Below are 22,699 nucleotides of genomic sequence, written 5' to 3'. Positions count from 1 at the left end.
TTGAAGGGATGGCTCACTGGTGAAGAGCAAGTACCACTCCAGAAAACAACCTGAGCGCAGTTCCCAGCACCACTTATATCAGGCAGCTTACAATGACCTATATCCAGCTCTGAAGATCTGGCATCTTTGACCTCCACAGGCAAATGCTCAAGTGCACATATCCACACAGAGACATATAATGCAAAATAAAAATGAATCTTAAAAAAGAGATTCTGTTTAATAATATGTGCAAATGATGTAATGCAGTATGCCAAGCCGTGTTGGAGGTAATCTACATACGGTAGTACAATCCTTTCTCAACGACTCAATAACAACTTTATAAAATGGGTATTGTCATTAATTATCGCCATTGGTGATGCAGAGGAGAGAACTGAAATGGCAAATGACTTGCTCAAGATTGTTCAGGTCTTCAAGCAAATCAAGAATATCTGTAAGCAGAGGTGGGGTTTTCTGTCCCGACCGCCTGTTCCCAAATACCTGGCAGCCACTTCCCAAATTACCACACAGAGGCTTATATTAATTATGAAATGTTCAGTCAGTAGCTCAGGATTATTGCTAACTAGCTCTTACATTTAAATTAACCCATACCTATTAATCTATGTATTGCCACATGGTCCATGGCACTACTGGTCCTCTGGCATCTTGCTTCTTGGGCAGCTGCCTCGAATCTCCTCCAACTCCACCCATCTTCATCCCAGTCCTCAGTTTGATTGTTCTGCCTAACTTTATCCTGCCTTGCTATTGCCCAAACAGTTTTGTTATTCACCGATGAGAGTAGTACATATTCACAGCATACAGAAGCAACTATCACACTGTCAGCTTGAAAACCAAGAGATGTAGCCTTGGAGGAGGGAGGAGCACTCTCCTCTTTTACAACTCAGTATGGATTTACTTGTAACAACAAGTGCTTCACCTCCAATTTAATGTCACCAAATAAGAAAAAATGTTTTTCTGGAACTTTTAAAAAAACCTAGAATGTTGATGGTCAATTCATACACAAAAAAGATAAGTCTATTAGGGAAATGTGAATTAAAACTGCAGTGAGATAGGGTAGACCTATCAAAATGACAAAATAGAAAAGAAGAAGCTTATCAATGTTTGTGACAACAAATGAATGCAATTAGAGTTGAAATATTTGGGAGAGTGTATGTGTGTGTATTTGGTTTCTCAAAACTGGGTTTCTCTGTGTAGCCTTAGCTGTCCTGGAATTTGCTCTATAGACCAGGTTGGCCGCAAACTCAGAGATCCACCTGCCCCTGGCTCCTGAGTGTTGGGATTAAAAGCATGTGCCACCACTGCCTGGCTTCTAAATGTATATTTTTAAGACATGTTCAAAATGTTTACAGTATCACTGTTCATAACAGTATGCACTAAAAACAACCTCTGTCCTTCAACAGCCAAATAGACAAATATATTGCACTATAATAACAAAATGAAATGTTATATATTATGTTGAAAATGAATAAGCTATTGCTACACGTGACATGAAGATAAATTTCGTTTTAAAAAAATTATGAGCAAAGAACTTAAACACACTCAAAACTATGCGCTGCAGAATTCCATTTATGGAGTCTTTAGGAGCCTGGCTGCTTCTGATGCAAATGGTGAGTGGAGACGAACAAGGTGACTCCTGAGACTCTGGCCCTGGTCTTTCTACCTGTGGTGTTTGTACTGTTTTATGAGGTGTGTTAACACTGTGAAAATCCATTCCACTGACTACTAGGGACTTACATGTTTTACTCTATGTGTTGTACTTCAATAACAATATTTGAGGATTCATCCTTTTGTAGTTCAAAACAATACTGTAGGTAAAGTACCCGGAAGTGTCATTACTTGTTATAAAATGCTACTAAAGCCTATGCCTTTATTTTGAATTTCGCTGGACAGCTTTTCTTTGTAAGCTAATCTGAAAAAAAAAAAAATCCATTAAAATGTGCTGGATCAACCCCAGCCTGGATTTATTGTCAACAAAGGTATCTGGCAGAGAGTTAAATGATACGGAGTCTACAAAGACAAAATGAAAGTCCGTAAGCCGAAGTCATGGAAATCATACTGCAAATGCCAAGGAAGAAAAAGAAAAATCCTCTCTGTCATTGTTAGCCTTGTTGTTTTCCTGATTTGTTTAACAGTTACGCTGTTATGACAACTAAAGTTGTCAATCAATTTGTAGATCTTGAAAGCTGAATGAGAATTAATATTCAAGGTTGGTAAAGGATTGAGATGTCTCACATGGAGCTCGTATGCAATATTAAGACATGGAGGTGTCATTTGTAAAGTTTGAAAAGAATCAATGAAGAGGTTTCAGCAGAGTGGTAGTTTGGGTAATTCTGTTGTTCCAGCTGCCACTTGGAGGGTGGCCTGAAGAGAAGAGACCCACAGCAGGCAGGATATACCTGGGAGGTTATTTGGATGGTGAGGGCCAGCAACAGGGTATATACATAGAGAGAAAAGGGGGTGGGGAAGAGCTGCATTTGGGGCTTTGTTGACAGGAAACTACTAAGGACCTGAGTTCACATCCTCCAGAATCAATTGGAAAACTGAGTATAGAGCACACCCTCTTATAATCCCAGCGCTGGGAGGCGGGAACAAGAGGATCACCGGTGCTTGCCAGCCAATTGTAGCTAGGTTGTTTTTTTGTTGTTGTTGTTTTTGCCACCAACCAGCTCTCAAATCATGCACAACACAGAGATTTATTGTTAGTTATGAATGCTTGCCCTATCATAGGCTCATTTTTGGCTAGCTCTTATAACTTAACCTGCTTCCCTTCACCTATGTTTTGCCTGGGGGCTTTTTACTTTTCTGTATATCTTACTTTCACTGCTTCTCATGGCTGACTGGCCGCTGCCTGGCTTCCGGCCCTGGGTGTGTCCCTCTCTTTCTCCCTCCTTCTCTCTGGAGCCTAGATTCTCCTCCTACTTATTCTCTCTGCCCGCCAGTCCCACCTGTCCCTCTTCTGCCTAGCTATTGGCCATTCAGCTTTTTATTAGACCAGTCAGGTGCCTTAGGCAGGCAAGGTGAAACAGCAACATGTCTTTTCATAATTAAACAAATGCAGCACAAACAAAAGTAACACACCTTTACACAGTTAAAGTAACATCCTGCAGCATAAACAAATGTAACACATCTTTACACAGTTCAAGCAATGTTCCACAGAGCATAAACAAATGTAACATAGTTAAATATCCCACAACAGCCAATATAGCCAAATCAATGAGCTTCTGGTTCAATGTGAGACCTTGTCACAAAAAAATAATGTGTGAAACGCCTGATCTCAACCCCCGACCTCCATATGCACACACACACACACACACACACACACACACACACACACACACACACACACACACGCACATGCACATGAACACATTGGCCAACCACAGAAGGAGGGGGGGAGGGTACTGGGTAGAGTGCTCGCGAAGGTTGAAAACTCCAAACAATATCAACGTTTGCACAATAGGTTGGAGAAAATTCCACAAATGAGTCCACAGACACATTGGGGAAGTACTAAGAGTGCTGACTTCCAAATCAATAGATCTTCCCCTAGGGGCACGTCGAGTGCAAGAGATCCAATGAGTCATGTGCTCAGGAAATTCGATATGGAGATGGCCAGTCCTTGGCAAGAACAGCTTCCCTCACTGTGTGGGAGGAATGGGTGCCTGCATCCTGCGGACTAGAGATGGAATGAGAGGGTCAGACTGCCAACACTAACCAGAAACAAAGTAAGAGTGGTCCCGTGAGATTAAAAGACCCCATTTTTCTTTCACGTTAACAGTGGAAGAGACTTGACCGTGCTCATATTGAAAGGGAAGATGCAAATACATAAAACAGAAGTGTTTCTGGTGGGTCTTAATTCTAACTGACATACCAATTTATGATAGAATAGATAGCTTTATCAACAAGTGTTTAATTCTCCCAACTCTAGAGGATAGAAAATCCAAGACCCAGGACTTGTTGAGTCACATTTGCTCAGTTTTGAGGCAGCCATTGTGTCCTCACATGGCCAACAACAGAGATCCCCCCTGAGGGATGTTCTTATCGGGACGGACACCAACCCCATAAGGAGGACACCACCCTCATGCCCTGATTACCTCCAAAATGTCCTATCTATAAGTACTGTCCTTGAAGATTAGAGATTGAACAGCCTTGGGGGAGGGTTACAAGCATTCCATTTATAGCATAGAGTAATGTGCCACTGTATGCGGCACACTAAAGTGTGTAAGACCCCCTGGGAAAGGCCTAGCAAGGAGGGAAGTATGGCTATAGTAAGCAGGAGACAAAGGAGAATAAGAATTTGGCCTATTTCATCTTTGGTGGTCCAAAGAATTCTAGCTATTTCTATGAAGTAAGAGGGAAGGTATCCCCAGGGCATGATGAGAGAGGCTGCTGATTAAGAGGTGCACAGCAACTCATAAAGTGGGAAATGGTTCCCAGAGGAGCGAGTTGGGCAATAACAAAACACAGGATTGTGTAGCCCAGTTGGAAACCCACAAGGAGCAGGGATTTATAGACACTGTTCTGTACGTCTGTGGGTTGATCTTTCCTAGCAGCGCTCAGTACCCTGGAATAGTCACAGAGAAAACAAATGCTGGTGTTTTTCCAGAGCTGGGCTTTTGCCAGGAGACGGCAGCAAAGGATGGGAACTGAGGAATTTGGAGCATCCTTTCGACGGTGACCCAGGTGATCTGAGCCAAACCGTTCAGCAGGAACACGGATTTGACCCTTCAAGCATCCAAGGACTGGCCGAGGAATGCAGAATTAACTTGTATAAATACAGAATTGACTGGCCGAGGAATACAGAATTAACTTGGAAAGACGGAAATTTGTGTCAGAAACATAGGGGTCTGTTGAACGGTGTCTTGAGTGGTGAAGAACAATACAGAAGAGAATTAATGCAGAAATGGAGACGAGAGCATATGTTAAGACAGGTCTAAAGAGTCTGAAACGCTTAAGCTTCAGAGAGTTCAGGAGCCATCAGAAGCTCCGAGGCAGGAGAGTCAGGGCCATCCCACGTGTCCTATTTTGCTGTTGATACAGGCTGGGTCCTGCATAGAGCCTCAGCTCTGGGCCAAACCACATGGGCCAAGCCATTCATCCTTCTCCACGACTGCTGCAGGGGAAGATCTCTTTTTTTTTTTAAGTTAGCATGCAAAGTAACAATCATTCTGGCACTTTTATACGTGGATACCATTTTGTATTGTTCCTATTGACTCCCTCCCCCACTGGCCTCTCCATCCTCTGAAGCCCCCTCTTGCTGATCACCTGCCTCCTCCATCTTCTGTCATGTCCCATGTATTCCACTACCCCCCCCACACACACACACACCTTAAAATCTCTTCCTCCCCTCTCAGGATGGCCTTTCCACTACCATGGCTTATGCCTGCCTATGCACACATACATACATATATATACATATATGCATGTTTGTGAGCTTAAATCCAGTGCACCTAGGAGAGAAAACGTGTGGTAATTTTTGTTCCTAAACTGCTTATTTTGTTGAATGTAGTGATCTCCAGTTGAATGGAATGATTTCTCCTTTCTTTGTGGCTGAGTACAATTCTGTTGTGTGTATGTACCACGTTTCCTTTGTTCACTCATCTGGTGGGCATCTAAGCTCATTTCATTTCTTACAGCAAATAGATCTTCAGGGGTCTCTGTGGTTTGTTGATCTGAAGTCCTCAGGGTATATACTTAGAAGTATATACTTAGAAGCGGTAGTGCTGGGTCTTATGGTGAAGACCTTCCATGTGAACGTCCACAGGGTCTGCACCAGTTCTCATTGCTACCCACAATACCTAAAGGTCCCTCCTTCATCACATGGGCATATGTTTGCTTGATAGCCATTTTGACTAGGGTGAGGTAGACTCCTCAATCAGTTTTCTCAGTGGACTATCTTTTATTTACCCTTTGACAATATCATGCACGTAAGCAATGCGTCTTGATTCGATCCACCCCATCTCCCTGCTCCCATTCTCCCAGGTGCCTCCCCCAAAACGGAGCCTCCTCCGTGTTTCATGTCTTCTCCATTTTTTTTCTTTCAAATTACTGCTGCCTGTGAGAATGTTGCTGATGTTGTTGGCTTGATATCATGTGGGTCTTATGTCAGTTCGCATAGCTCCAGGGAGTTTATGAGCATAGTAACCATCTCATGTCCAAAACACAGTATTTCGTGTGCTCTTCCCCACCCTCCAGTTCCTATTTTTCTGTCTTCTGAGTTAACGCGGTATTAATTCACTTTTCCTTGATAACTAGGATATTGAACACTTTTTCAAATATTCATCTGTTATTTGTATTTCTTCTTTTAGGAACTGTTTTTTCAGCTTTTTTTTTTAACTCATTTATCACTTGATTCAAACAGTGGTGTTTTAATTTTCACACTTCTTTGTATACTTTAGACATTAACTTGGACCCACACACACAGGACAAAGAATCTTTCCCGTTCTGTAGGCTTGTCTCTTAGACTCTGATGATAGTTTCCTTTGTTAGACAAAAGCTTTTGAATTTCATGTAATCTCATTGTCAAATCTGGGTATTAATTCCTGTGCTATTAGGGTTACTTTTCAGAAAGTCCTTGCCTGTGCCTATGTTTTGAAGTGTTTTCTGTGTTTTCCTTTGTCAGTTTCAACGTTTCAGGGCCTACATTCAAACTTTTGAGACATTCTGAATTGACTTTTATGCAGGGCGAGAGACAGAGATCTAGTTTCATTTTTTTTTTACCAGTGAGGATCTAGTTTTCCCAGCACCGTTTGTTGACAAGACTGTATTTTTTTCCTTCCAATTTATATTTTTCACCTTAGTCAAAAGTTAGAAGGCTATCACTGACTGCGTTTATTTCAATGGGCCCTTTTATTGTTGTTTGTTTATTATTTGACATTATTATAAGTACAACTTTTTCTTCTTTCTTAACCTCATTAGTGATGTGTAAAAGGGCTGCTGATTTCTGTATGTTGGTTTTGTATCTTGCTACATTGTTAAAACGTTGATAAGATATAAAAGATTTCTGGTGGAGTCACTAAGGTCTTTTAAGAACAAGACTATATTATCTGCAAGCGGGATGCTTTGACTTCTGTCTTTCCTACTTTTAATGCTTTTGTGTTCTTTCTGTAGTGTTGTTCAGGACGGAACTTCAAACACTGTTGAATATGAGCAGAGAGAGCGGCCACCCTTGTCTCCCATTGTGGATTTGGGGAAATGTTTTTAGTTTCTTCCCACTTAATGTAACAATGGCTTTATGATACTCAGCTATGTTCCTTCTGTTCTTGGCTTCTTCAAGGCTTCTCAGGAAGAGATGTTGAAGATCTTATCTGCTGTGAAATGATCATATGATTTCTGTCCTCTGACTATGTGCTGAACTAATTTATTGGCTTATATATGATAAACCAATTTTTCATCCCTAAAATGAAATCAACTTTGTCATAGTGTAGGACCTTATTATATTCTTGAAAATAATTTGCAAGGACTTTATTGCTATGTTTTATATCTATATTCCTCAGGGAAATTGGTCGATAGCTTTCTTTTTATTACATTCTCCTCTGGTTTGGGGTCAGAGTAACACTGGCTGTCTAGAATAAGTATTCTACCCATTCCTATTTTGTGGAACAGTGGGAAAAGTATTTGATATAATTCAACAGTAAATACATCTGATCCTGGGTTTTTATTTTGTGAGGATAATTTTTATTATTGCCTCAATTTTACTGATTATTGTAGATCTATTTAAATTATTTATATCTTCTTAATTTGATAAGTCATATGTGCCTAGAAATTTATCTATTTTTTTTCTAGATTTTCCAGTTCTTGAGAATATGTTTCCAGGGCATTCCCTAGTGGTCCTCTGAATTCCATTGGAATTTTTTGCAATATCCATGCAAATCATGCTAATTTGTTTCTTCTCTGTTTTTCTTTTAGTTAGTTTAGCTAAGAGCTTGTCTTTCAAAAGAACCAACACTGGCTTTGACTAATTTCATTATTCTTTTAGTTTCTATTTTATTAATTTCCATCCCAATCTTTACTGTTTCTTGCTACTTATACATTTGGGTTTAGCGTCTTCTTATTATTTTTCTAAAAATCTTGAATTGCATCATTAGGTTGTTGTCTGAGTGTTGTTCACTTTCTCTGTCTCTCTGTCTCTGTCGCTTTCTCTGTGTCTGGTTTTTTATGTAAACACTCAACAACACACCAAGAAGATATAACAATTATAAATGTACATGCACCAACTATTGGAGTTCCCATTTTCATTAGCAAACACTAATGAATGTAAAGTTGAGCTGGTTCTGATATACTCTTTGAACTGACCCATAGTATTGCCATCTCCAAAACTTCTGTCCTCTGCTATAACTGGGCTCACACCAATAGCCTCTCATAGGCTCTCTTCTTGGTGCCAAGCCTCAACTTCTCTTCATGACCTGGGCCTTCAACTGCTTCCGAGGATACACCTTCATCAACGGCCTCCCCTGGCCTCTCACAATGCCAAGCCTCAGCTGCTCTACAGGACCCATGCTCTCCGTACCTTCAAAACCAATACTAGCCAAGTGACTCTAACACATTGCCAGATCCAGCTGCCAGCATGAGGTACAACCTTGGCCACCTCTGGAACACAGCTTCTGTATGCTGACTCTCAGGAAACACATCCCAAAAGATTTCACATCAATGGTGCTGGTCTCCTCTTTTTGTTGTTGTTGTTTTGGTTTTTGTTTTGTTTAGAGACAGGGTTTCTCTGTGTAACACCCTGCTGTCCTGGAACTCTCTTTGGAGATCAGGCTGGCCTTGAACTCACAGAGGTCTGCCTACCTGCTTCCCACGTGCTGGAATTAAAGGCGTGCCCAGCTTGCTGGTCTCTTCTTGATCACCTCTAAATTCTCAGCTCCAGCTGACCAGCATCAATTGTCCCAGTAAAGCAAAAGTTTCGCTTTAATAGTTCTGGTATCTTGTTAATCACAGCTGATTCTTCAGCCCCAGCTGACCAGAAAGACCAAGTCATAAATCAAAATAGAAAGTGGTCCTGTTAGAGGTTTTAAACTTCCCTCTGAAGTTTCACAAGCCAGGCCTCCATCCTCTACACTGCTCTCAATATTCTTGTCTTCCAAGCTCCCACAGAACATCCCACTGAGTTCTCAACACTCAATGGCTCTTCTAGCCCAAAGTTCCAGAGTCCTTCCACAACCCTCCCAAAAACATGGCCAGGCCTGTCACCACAATACCCCACTCCCAATTTGTCTTAGTTAGGGTTTCTATTGCTAAAAAAAACAAACAAACAAACAAACAAACAAACAACAAAAAAAAAACCACCATGACCAAAAAGCTAGTTGAGAAGCAAAGGGTTTATTCAGCTTATACTTCCACATTACTGTTCATCACCAAAGGAAGTCAGGACAGGACCTCAAACAGGACAGGAACCTGGAGGCAGGAGCTAATGCAGAGGCCATGGAGGGGTGCTGCTTACTGGCTTGCTTCCCTTGACTTGCTCAGCCTGCTTTCTTATAGAACCCAGGACCAACAGCCCAGGGATAGCCCCACCCACAATGGACTAGGCCCTCCCCCGTTGATCACTAACTGAGAAAATGCCTTACAGTGGGATCTCATGGAGGCATTTCCTCAACTGAGGCTCCTTCCTCTCTGATGACTCTAGCTTGTGTCAAGTTGACAAACAAAACCAGCCAGTACAGGTACTAAATGCTTCTTAAATTTGGATGGCCACTTCTTTCTTTATATTTTGAAATTTTATGAAATAATTTTAGTTTTGTGACCTAAAATGCATTCCATTTTAGAGATAGTTCCCTGAACTTCTGAGAAGAATTTGTATTCAGTTTTCACATGACTGAATGCTGTGGGATAATGCTCTTATACACTGGCTTAATAAAACACTGATTGGCCAGTAGCCAGGCAGGAAGTATAGGCATGGTGAGCAGACTAGGAGAATGCTGGGAAGAGGAAGGGCAGAGTGAGGAGTCGCCAGCCAGACACAGAGGAAGCAAGATGACAAGGCAGAACTGAGAAAATGTACCAAGCCATGTGGGTTAATTTAAATGTAAAAGCTAGCTAGTAATAAGCCTGAGCTAATGGCCGAGCAGTTATATTTAATATAAGCTTCTGAGTGATTATTTTAGAAGTGACTGCAGACCATGGGACTGGGTGGGACTGGAGAAACCTTCCAGCTACAATGGAACATTAATTATAATCAATATCTGCTAGGTATTGTTTGACCTATGGTATAGTTTATAACTGGCATTTCTTTATTGATTTTTCCATTGGGATTGCCTGTCTAGATATGAGAGTATTGTGGTGGTTTGAATGGGAAAGGCCCCCATAGGCTCATGTATTTAAATACTTGGTCCCCAGTTGGTAGAAGTGTTTGGGAAGGATTAGGAGGTGTGGCTTTGTTGGAGGAGGTGTGTCACTGGGGGTGGGCCTTGAGGTTTCAAAAGCCCATGCTCTTTTTTTTTTTCTTTAAGAATTTTTTTTATTCATTCTATATACCAACCACGGATCCCCCTCTCATCCCTCCTCCTGTTCCCCCGCCCCAGTCTTCCACTCCCTAACCTCCCCCCATCCCTTCCTCTGAAAGGGTAAGGCCTCCCAGCAAAGCCTGGTACATTCAGTTGAGGCAGGACCAAGCCCCTCCCCACTGCATCAAGGCTAAGCAAGCTGTCCCACTATAAGTAATGGGCTCCAAAAAGCCAACTCATGCACCAGGGACAGATCCTGATCCCACTGCCAGGGGCCCCCCAAACAGACCAAGCTACACGTCTGTCTCCTTATGCAGAGGGCCTAGATGAGATTCCCTCTTCCCAGGTGACTCTAGGTTATGTTAGGTTGACAAATAAAAAAAAAAAATCTAATCAATACCCAATACACCCCTCAAGTTGTTTTTGTCAGAACACTTCATCACAACAACAGGAAAATAAAATAAGATACCTTGGTTTTCATATTTCTTGTGTTTCTGTGATTTAATTTGTGTATCTATTGAGTTGGACATTTCTTCTAACTTGGTGTGGGGAACTTCTTAGTTACACATTCTGTTTTTAAGGGCTCGATCCATAGTTCCACTTGTGGGGAGTCTTCTGCACCCACTTAGCCCACCAGGGTGCTAACCAGCTGGAGCTGTGCTCAGCTTAGACTTTCCCCCCATTGTCCGCCCTGGTTTTCTCTGACCTTGGTGGGTATCCTGTCACATTTGTAAGTTTCCAGAGATCTTCCTTTCTTTCTCTTTTTGGCACTGGACTCTACTTTTCCTCACTCTGTTTACCTTCACTGGGTCACTCAAAGGCAACTCCCTCTCCTCCATCTTACCTGGAAATCCAGAAAGTATTTTTCTATAATTCTTCTCTCGTCATCAGGAGGGGGGAGGTCTCTTTTCCAAGATATCCATTTGAGAGAAAGATTTGGGGGGAGGGCCTGGCTAGCAGTGGATCTGGGTGGAGTGGTGACCCCAGTGGACTACTGAGGCCATAGTATAGAGGATGGCCTAGAATGGGGGAACAAGAAAGTACAGATAGAAAGACAGTGATCAGTGTGAGAAGGACCTGACCCACAGCAGCCGAGACTAAGGAGAGCCGGACTCAGAAGTGGGTTTAAGAGTAAAATGAACACTGGGTGGATCCTAGCAGTAGAGATGATGGGACATGGAAGAGCTGGTGGTCGGTTTAGTTTATTTTTCAATGTATTCTTTGAATAAAGCCTCACCACTGTTAGTGGCCAATTGTGATTTGTCAAATGAAAAAAAAAATAGAGCTGTAAGAGAAAAATGAATTTTCAAGGGCAAGATGTGGAAGTCACAGGAACACTTAGAAAAAAAATTCTATGACATTAGTGTGTTATTTACTTCTCTTGTTGCTGCGAGAAAATAACTGATAAAAGTAATTGAAGGAAGGAAGGAATTGTTTTGGGTCACAGTTTGAGGGTACAATCCATGATGGCAGAGATGTTGTTTCCATGGTAGCAAGGGCATAAAGCAGCTAATCACACACACACACACACACACACACACACACACACACACACACACACACACACACAAAGGCTATGACTATGTCTGGGATTGTCAATCCTTTTCAGAGATTATAGGGTCACTGTGAGGCATTCAGGAACCACATTGATCTGTTTAACACATTGCTATTTGGTAAAGACTCACACATACAAAATGAAACTCATTAATTTTGGCTATCTAGACAATTTCAGAGAAATTCCAATTTTTTATTTTATTTTTATTTTTATTTATTTATTTATTTGTTTGTTTGGTTTTTTTTTTGTTTGTTTGTTTTTTGGTTTTTCAAGACAGGGTTTCTCTGTGTAGCTTTGCGCCTTTCCTGGAACTCACTCTGTAGCCCAGGCTAGCCTCGAACTCACAGACATCCGCCTGCCTCTGCCTCCCAAGTGCTGGGATTAAAGGCATGCGCCACCACCACCCAGCTGAGAAATTCCAATTTTAAAAAATACAGACATATTTTACTCTACCTTTTTGCCATGTTTAGTTGTAAAGTAAGAATATAGCATGTATTTGGCTATGTTGTTATACACTAATAGAGGTCAGGGTTAACAGTAGTTCCAAAGTTACCATACTCAAACAATTAGCAAGACATTTTGTCTTCCTTGAACATATTTATGCCTTTTTTTTTGTTTGTATAGGTGTGTGTGCTGTTGCATGCATGTGTAAGCATATTTACATGTGGGGGCATATGTGTGCTCATATATATGGAGGTCCAAGGGATGACACTGGGTATCTTCCTCAATCACTCTTCACTATACCAAGGCAGGGTATATTGGCAAATCCTGAGATCACCAAGTCCAGCTTGTCTAGCTAGTCTGCCTACCCCCGGTATCCCTTGTCTTTCTGCCTCCAGAGTTCTGGGATTAGAAATGGCTGCCATACCTGCCTGGCTTCTACTTGGGGACTGGGGTTCTGAACTCTGGTCTTCATACTTGCATGACCAATGCTTTATCCACCGAGCTATCTCCGGAACCCCGTGTTGGTTAATTTTAAGATAACTCTTTACTTCATAGCATCACCGAGTTAACGCTAACATTTGACCAGACAACTACATGATCAATATCTACTCAGCTGAGCATTTGCAATGGATGTGAGCACTTTAACCACAGGAATAATTCAGATTGTGAAGAAACTTAGTCTGAAGATGAGCTTTAGGTATGGAATCCAGATCTGAGGTTCTAACAGCATTTGTTCTCAGGATAGGGCAACAGGTCACTTCCTACCCAAACCTGCGACAACTAGATGAAGTGAGTTGGTCCCGGCTAAAGCCTGTCCAGCTGTCAGTCTTTGGGCTTCTGAGATACAGATAGAAAAACCAGTGATGCTGTACACCATGCAAGACAGTAAAGAAATAGAGAAAATTTTTTAAAAAATTTAAAAAAACCAGAATAAAATCTAATTACACGGACTTTCACTTGAAACAAAAATGGATTGAGTTCCGCCCAAAGTGGCTGGCTGTTTCCTGTGCCAGGAACTACTGTGCAGGCCCAGCAGGAAGTGTGAGACAGAGCGGGATCACCTTACACCCTCGTTTTACGGTTCATTTCACTTATTAAATGCAATCTGAGAAGCTGCAAAAGGAGCAAGTTCGGAGAGGGAAGAGGCTTTTTGTCTCGTTTTGTTTTAAGTTTCTTTGGATCAAAACATTTGTTTTTCCAAGGTGCTTAAAATCCCCCGAGAAACTGGCCTTCTAGGGTTGCCAGGTGAAGACATTTCTCTTTGTCACACCGTGGAAAGCGAGGCACAACGTTGAGTTACGTCTGCTTCCTTTTCTGTCCTACTCGACATCATTTTAAAACATGAAGAATGGCAACCAAGCCCATGAATGGGCTCAGTAACCTTGAATCCCATGAAATCTCCTCATAGAGTGTTTAATTTGAGAAGGAGCCCCTGACGTTGGCGGGTTATGTATTTAAGATGGAAAAATGACCATTCATTTGTCAAGCAGAGGAATGAGTTCATTTTACTGTCTTGCTTGGAGATGTGTGAACCGAACAGCTGGATTTCCTTGCGGTGGCGTACCCCGCTCCTCACATGCTGTCTGTCTTCCCCCCTCCAGGGACCTCAGCATGAACAACATCAGTCAGCTGCCCCCCAGTCTCCTACACAGCCTCCGCTTCCTAGAAGAGCTGTAAGTACCACTGCTGTCTGGATGCATCTAGTCAATGCTGAACACATTCCTGCATTTGTCCCTCATACTTGCTGTGGGAACCAGATAAAACAAGGCAGGGGGAGCTGTCAGCACCAACGGCTTTGGCGCATGAGGAAACACTTAGGAGGTGGGGAGTGGGGGGGATTGCTACGATTCTGGAAATCAACTTATAAAAGAGTTTACCATGAGGCTACAACTTTCTAAGGTGAGACTGAGCCAAACAAATTAAAATTTTAAAACAAGGGCTTTTTAAAAAGAGCTGGATGGCTCTCTGGAAACAGTTAAACAGCAGGGTATTAAAAGTTTGAATACTGGTTCATGTTTATTAAAATAGCATGTAAAGCTATAATGAAAAGCAAAACTGCTGCTTGCTTCGGCTTGTGACTGGGAGAATTGAGTCCACATTGCATAGCACCAAAACTTCTTGTCCTAATCACTTTTAATTACCGTTTCCCTACTTTTAAATTTAGCTTCCCTCAAGGCTTCAGCAGAGAAAACATGAAATCCAGAGGACTTAAGAATGGGCTCCTCTAAACTCACTATTTGAAAAAAAAAAAAATCTTTAAGGCGAAAGATAAAATTAGTTAATGATACACAAGGGAACCTTGATTAAGTCCTAGTGATCACTTTCCAGAAGATGAAAAAGAATGGCATAAACCAAAAATCTGCATTTACAAATTCATTTGATCCTCTTACCCTGTTGAGTGCTGGAAGATCTGCACCATCGTGGGTCCCTGGGAAGGATGCTTGGCACCATCAGTTGGGTAAATCCTCTGACTGTTGATTAAAGGAATTGCTTCGGCAATGACCTCTTTTGAAAACGCGTCCTTTACAAACCCTGAAGTCGGGATCCAATTTTGAGGAGTAATTTGAATCACTGGTGCACCGCACGATCCACCATGGGAGGTGGAATGTTCTGTCATAACCAAATTGCACGACATTGATCATTTCTTCAAGAGGATAGTATTCCCCAATTTTCCACGCTGGAGCTTTATCTATTTCTTTTTTGATGGTGTTATAGTTTAAAGAACACCATTGTTCTTACTGCTAGAAAAAGTTGAATATAACCAGTTGGCTGTGGTAAGGAATCCAAATACTAATTTATATAGCAAGTCTTTTGTCATTTAGAGAATAGATTCATTCTATATATAGACTTCTCTTTCAGCCTCTCTATACTCTTTCAGGTTCACTTCCATGGCTGCATCTTAGTCTGCAAAAAAAGCTAGGAGTATGACTGTCTGGGTCATGGCCTGTACTTAATAAATGATAAAGTTCTGAAAAATAACAAAGGAGAACACTTAAGAGCAGCCTCTTATACATGTTAGCATTATGTAGCTAGAGTTTTTCTCTCCGGGCCCCACCAAGCCCCAGCAGTCCCGTAGCCCACTTATAAAATAAACATACAGATGCTTATATTATTTAAACTGCTTGGCCATTAGCTCAGGCCCACCATTGTCTAGTTCTTACTTTTACACTCAGTCCATTTCTGTTAATCTATATGTTGCCACATGTTCCATGGCTTTACCTGCTACCTTTACATCATGTTCCCTGGATGGCAGGCTGGCATCTCTTCCTCTCCGCCTTCCTCTCAATTCTCCTCTCTGCTAGTCCCGCCTATACTTCCTGCCTGGCTACTGGCCAATCAGTGTTTTATTTATCAATCAATCATCCACAGCAGCATTATCTGTTTATATATGTGTGTGTGTATACATACCTGTAATGGTGACTTTAAGTAAATGTCAAACATCAGAACTGTTTGCTTAACTCCAAACTCTCTTATTCTCCTCCCCCACACACACACAATTAAGTTGCAAAATTTAGTTCTCTGTATCATCATATTTCTAAGATAAGAATTATGTATCATTTCCTCTTTTAAGTATCCCAAGCCACAATGCTTCCTTTCTTCCCCAACACATACCTCAACTTTAGACCACAAACTGAATCAATAAATAATTCACTTCCCCAAGGACTTTTAATAGAGTGGTCTCCCCCCACTCACCCCGGTGACTTAGCTCATTCAAAATAAGTCCTCTTTCTTCTTGAGGTAAATGTTAATTCTGTTTCAAGGGCAGTTTATCCAAAGATAATTGATGGGGAGAAATTCAGACTAAGGGAAGAAGGAGAGAAAAGAACGTTTTTAATAATACAAAATAAAAATAGAAAGAATGAAAAAGGAAAGGATGCAACATTAAATGCTGGTGGGGATGTAGACAAAAGGGAACACTTACACACTACTGATGGGAAGGTAAACTGGTCCACTCTTTGAAAATCAACAAGGCAGGTTCTCAAAAAACTAAACGAGATTTGGCTTGTGACCCAGCTCTACCAATTCTGGGTCTTTATCCACAGATTCTAAGTCAACATAACACAGAGATGGTTGCACATCAGTATTTTTTTTTGCTACATTTTTCACAATTGTCACGTAACAGAACCAGTGAGAGAGGTGGACGAGGAAAGTGTGGCAAATTATATGCAGTGAAATGTTTTTTAGCCATCAAGAAAAGTGAAGTTCTGTCATTTACAAGAAAGTGGACACAACTGTAGATAATCATGTTAAGCAAATTAAGCCAGTCACAGAAAGAGAGACAAATATGTTCTCTCATTTTGGAGCCCTAGATTTTATATAGTCACATAAAGCCATGTATGTATATATAGTATGTATCTATAAAATGACAGCAGAGGTGAAATTGTCCCCAGAAACAAGCAGGGACAAACAGGAGTGGGAAGGGATGATCAGAGAGAGGGTTGGGGGTGGGGAAGTGTATGCTCAACGTAAATGTACGTATGCCTGTATGAAAACAAAATAAGTTCAATTTAAAAAGCAAAAACAATAGCTTTCCACTGGTCAGTGTGCCCGTCATAAATGATCCTACTCCATCCCCTTAACCCATAAAGGTAGGAAGTCTCAATCCTAGCTAGCAGAAGATGAGAGAAAATAAGGAGAAAGATAAAGAAGTTGGTGGACATCAGAGCTAAGAGTGTAGCTCAGGGCACAGCTGAGATTTGAAGTGACTTTTCAGAGCTGTGCTTGCAAGGGAGAAGGGTACCAAGGAGCGCTGTATGCATCATCCACCTGTGCTCTTCTCATCCTACCGAGTGCAGGACATTTCACGGTCGAACACCTTTAGCTCAGTTAAGGAGATCGAGATTCGATGATGGTTATGTAGCCATGTGCCCATGCCTGTGTCTGTCTGTGTGGGAGAATGAGAAAGAATGAACAAGAAGGCAAGAGCTGTAGATCCAGGAGCTAGGGATTCTGATGTTCAGAGGTATGCTTTGCCCCTGAGAAAGGCACCATCACAGTCTGGAAGTGGAAAGTCTGGCATTATTTGACAGGCCCAGAACTTTTTTTAATAACATTACACATAAAAATACATACTTAACACCATGGTTTATAAAGTGTCTTCCTTGAGCACATAAGTTGCCATCCATGGAGGCTGACAGGGGTGCTTAGAAATCAGTATGTGAGTAGCTTTGTGACAGAGAAATTGACGAAATAGCTGTCTTCCACTCAGCTCTTTATAACCAAATAGATTACTGTAGGAAGCATCAACAAGAAAGTCCCATCACAAAAGTCTTTAAAACCCACTGCTAACGAAGCCACATCACCACCCTTCCCCTTTGCTGTAACTGTCCAATACATCATTTCTCTAGTTTACTTCATTTAAGTGTTATAGACCGTTCACAATGCAGACAGCTGGGGTTCACCCCTCATCCATCGCTAAAGCTTAACAAAGGTACCACAGTTGAAAATTGAATGAGGACATGTAACTGTAGATACTTATGGAGTTAAGGTTTTTTAAGTGTACCTCTAGGTAAAGTCTCTCTCCAGGGCAAATATTTCAGAAAAAAAATACACGCTATCATGGGAAATGATCTCCCTCTCTCATTCTTGACATCCAGGGATATTGATGATGCTACATGCTCTGACACATTCAGGTCTTCATTTGCTGATTTACTCTAGTGACTGGGTATGCACAGGCCAGTCACTCTGCTCATGGTGATATGTTATGCTAGAAAGAGGGGGATAAATGAAGAGCCTTTTCCTGAATGTATGGAGTCTGTTTCCTGGAGAGAGGTACACAGTACCTACATGCAGAAGCCCAGGACACCCTGACCTGGCTGGGCCAGTTGCTGGCATTGAATGTCATCAGGCCTTTGGTGATAGTACCAAAAGCCACTCTACCCATCTTCCAGGATGTCCCTGAGCACCAAATGACATGAAGTTGAAAGGACTTGAGCAATCTACAGCTTACGTTTTGAGTTGTCATGCAATGCAAACACCATTTTAGCTCTTCCGTTCATGACTCGTAAGCCCGACCTTGCAGGAGGCCCAGGGACCTGGGGTCGGTGGAGGAGAAGCTTTCTTCCTGCTTTAATAAGATATGGGCAGTGATGGGAGATTGCTCTTTACCAAATTTTAACAGCCTGAGCAATCGCTGCACTTGGCTTCAACATTTCTTCCTCCAGCTCCGCTCACTCCATTCTGCTAAGGACTTAATGTTCTTCCCTTGTAGGCAAACAAAAGATCCTGCTGCATTTGGCCTTCAAAGCATGGCTCAGACCTCAGGAGCTAATGGCAGATGGTGTCTGTCGCTGGCATCCACAAGTTCGAGTAAACTTAGATTGGAATTCTGATTACACCAGGCAGTTGTTTCCATTTTAAATATTCTTAAGTCTTTATTTCCAGCTTGCATTTTAAAATCTTCCCAGATTTTAGTGCTATTGGAATCAAATAGTCGACTCACAGAGAAACATGAGCAGCTCAAGGGAGGTCTGCTTTTAAGTTACCATTGTTCCTTGGAATGGTTTGCTCGTATTATGGTTGGCTTTGAAGAACCTCTACATAAATAGTAGATCTCTATTATTACAGATGAAGTTTGGAATGAGAGATACCACCAAGCATTCTGAAGTCTAATCCACACTTGCTATTTTTACCCCCTCACCACGTTACTGAAAATGGTGAGAACTGTCCCGCCTGTCTTTTGAGATTTTTCTTCCCACCTGTCTTTTGAGATTTTTTTTTTTAAGAAGAACTGTAGTGAACCATAATATATGTTAAGTTTTGCTTGTGAAGGGAAAATAACACCATGCCTATGAACAATCGTCCTGCCTTTTGAAGGGCCTTATCTCAGTCCTTTGTGTACAAAGAGCTGATAATTGTCTTTAAGTTCTACCACCTAGACCCCAAACCCATCTAGCTAGAGATACACACGTAGGTATCTTACATTGCATGTATATTGTTGGCAATTAGAACACTGCTTAAAAAGTTTTCCTGCTGCCTCTGCTTCTGTATTGCTATTCCTTTATCCTCCATCCCCAGCTCCCACGAAATATAGATGTCCACCCTAATTTCTCTATTTAATTTTGTCATTTCTTTCCTTGGTGCTTTTTACATCCACCATTCAACAGGTGGAGTATGTGTGTGTTGGGAGGGGGAGCAGCTTCTGGGAGCCACAGAGGGAGACGTTAGACTTGCTATGAGCTATTCAAGTCTCTACCCTTGAGAAATTTAAATTGAGCAGGGGAGACTGATAACTCACTAATTGTGACAAGGACAGTGAAGACCGCATACATTATTTAGATAAAAAGTAATGAGAGGTGGTAAAGAAAGTCTCTGGAAGGAGGTGACCTCTAGGGCAGGCAAATGCCCCAGCCCTCAAGAGCATTGGCTGCTCTTGCAGAGGACTTAGGTTTGGTTGCCAGCAATCCACATGAAGGGTCACATCTCCAGTTCCAGGTGATCTGGCACCCTCTTCTGGCCTCCATGGGCTCTGCATACATGGGGTACACTTACATACACTGCAGGCAAAACACTCATACACAGAAAATAAAAATACATGGAAGGGGAAATCTCAAAGGCCCCAGCCCTAGAAAACCACTGTAGGCAACTAAAGAATGAGATCAGGGGAATCCTCAATAGGGATGAGCCCCTTAACTGTCACCTAATACCACGTGGTCATCCCTGAAATCATAGACATACAAGCAATGCCAAATGGAATCCGCAGGGTATTTATACATCTCTGTGACTATATACATAGCAATAACAAAAAAAAGAATTTGAGAGAGAGATGGGGAAATATGAGAGGGATTGGAAGGAGAAAGTGAATGGGGGAACAATGAGATTAAAATTTAATTTTAAAAATAAATAAGTAAATCTAGAAAGAAAAAGGTGACATCTAAGCTAACATCAGGAGTTGGGATGGGGGGAGTTGGTCCTACAACTAAGAAAGAGCATTTCAGATTGAGGAGCATGGAAAGCCGAGACCCTGAGATAGCAATGTGTCTGTGGGAGAAGGACAGATCATAGCCATGAGGTGTGAGACTAAAGGAGCAAAGGCCAGATCCTGCAGGGCCCGTCAGGCCATGTGTAGAATTCAGTGCGAGTAGCGAGAAGCCATTGGAAGGAGGGATACATGCATGCAGCTAATGAAACAATATGGTTTTATTTTAAAAGATGTATCTGATTTCTGTGTGGAAATGCACTAAAGAATTATAGAAGCAAGGAGACCCATTAGGAGACCAATAAAATGGGGAGGGGACAGGTTCAAGAATATTCCTTATGTACATATGACACCCGAATTACTTGGCCAGATTCTTTTGGTTTTGGTTTTGATTGACAGAGTCTCAGTATAGTTCTCAGTATGTGCTCCCTGGACAGTGGCATTTGAACCATCTCATATTTAATCCTCCCCTAAATATATTCTTTGTGCTTTGGGGAAATGCAAAATCATGTGCCCTCCCCGACCAGTAAACCAGAAACTCTGGAGACCGAGCTCAGGAAATTGCCTTTAATATGCTCTCCAGGTGATTCGGATGCCCAGCGAGATTGAAGACTACTACTGTAGGTCAGGGTTTCTAGTGACATCAGAATTACAGAGTTCTTCACACATTTCTGGGCCCCGTCACAGAAGTTCTTCAGATAGATGGAGGGTGGGATGAGGAAAATCAAGAATGTGTGTATAGGAAATTCCCAGGTGATGGGGATTCTGCTCAGCTTAAGTCACGCTGTGATAACCCCAACTAGCGCCACCTCCACCTACTGTCCTCTCAGTACATTAATATGGTCAGAACCAGAATAATCCATAACCACATTCCCAGGAAGCTCTTTCTTACGTTCTTTTGACCAGCATTGGCATGATCTAAACTCTTAGGCCCACTTTGCCATCTGTAAAGGTAGATAAATGGTGTCTTTTGTCTAATTATAATTAAATAGTCCCATCAATGCCTAGCCTTTGTGAATTGCTTAGTTAAAAAAAAAAAAAAAAAAAAAACAATGGTAGCTACTCCTTACAAGTCCACAGTGCATTGTCTGCAGCTTACTGGAAGGGTTCTTGATTCCTGGATTTCAATGTTATTTGTAATACAAGGGGAATCTCCTTCAATTGTTTCTAATCTGGCTACAGAATAGCTAACTATCTTGGAACCACTGTGCCAGATATGAAGTAACTATAGCAGGTTATGTTTAGAAACAAGATCAGTTACCTTGGTAGGTTGATTGGTTGGTTGGTTGGTTGGTTGGTTGGTTGGTTGGTTGGTTGGTTGGTTGGTTTGTAATAAATACCTTTGAGTTCCCGGTTCTGTGCAGGCAGTACGATTCTTGACCTTAAGAGTCTGTCATCTAATCAGATAGACTACACATAAAAGGGCAGAAGAGGAGGCTCCGCAGGCAGGACTGTGGAGAACCTATCTGTGGACTGAGGTGATTAAGGCAGCTTCCACAGAGGAGTTGACGCTGAACTCCATTGGTCCGTGGTTAAGAAAGCATGGGTCTTTATGCTCATTAAAAACCTCCCAGTTGTCCTGGGTTCACCTCTTCAGTCCAGAGGTCTTAGCCTTCGACAATTCTTTGCCCTTGAACCCTGAAATCTGAATATTCTTTATCCTCCCTAAAAGTGAAAGTAAATTCACAGTTTGTGAACACATGGTCCTTAGCTCTTTGGGGCTGGTTTTGACCAACTGAACGTGCTTAGCTGATTGAGTTGGGGGAACTAGAAGAGCGGCTATCACCGCTTTTAAGCATCATGATTTATTAAGTCATACTTGGGAAGACATTTTATTTTATTTTATTTATTTATTTATTTATTTTTTTTTTTTGGTTTTTCGAGACAGGGTTTCTCTGTGTAGCTTTGCACCTTTCCTGGAACTCACTTGGTAGCCCAGGCTGGCCTGGAACTCACAGAGATCCGCCTGGCTCTGCCTCCCGAGTGCTGGGATTAAAGGCGTGTGCCACCAAGGCCCGGCGAAATTTTATTCTTTACTGTCAAGAAAATCAATGGACACAGTGTTGCCATCTTCATAAGTAAGACGGCTGAGTTGTCTGCAGAAATGTTACCAAAGATGCGCCCAGAAGCATCTGCAGGAATTTCACACTTAAATGATACTTGGACAGTCATTAGTCAGGTAAGGGACGGCCCAGAGGAATAAAAATAAATCAGAAGTGGTAAAGAACTACGACCACCAGTATAGGAAAAAGCACAAAGGAGGAAATGATACCAGAAAACAGGAGATAGTTACAAGTCATCCAGACGTTCAGGATGGGGAAGCTATTTAACCCTGATGTCCGT

General features: G+C 41.8%; 1 protein-coding gene across 1 annotated transcript in view; it reads left to right on the top strand.

Annotated features, from left to right (window-relative positions):
* Window positions 1–22,699, top strand: part of Lgr5 (leucine rich repeat containing G protein-coupled receptor 5) — a 136,805-nt gene that overhangs the window by 48,953 nt on the left and 65,153 nt on the right. The window contains exon 2 of the mRNA XM_052753403.1: window positions 14,040–14,111. Within this exon, the coding sequence (XP_052609363.1) occupies window positions 14,040–14,111 (72 nt within the window). The remainder of the gene's footprint in view (window positions 1–14,039; window positions 14,112–22,699) is intronic.

This window comes from Peromyscus californicus, unplaced genomic scaffold (assembly GCF_007827085.1).
Source record: "Peromyscus californicus insignis strain IS unplaced genomic scaffold, ASM782708v3 Scaffold_24__1_contigs__length_46423439, whole genome shotgun sequence".
Taxonomy (NCBI): Eukaryota; Metazoa; Chordata; class Mammalia; order Rodentia; family Cricetidae; genus Peromyscus; species Peromyscus californicus.
This window is presented reverse-complemented; position numbering and strand designations above follow the sequence as displayed.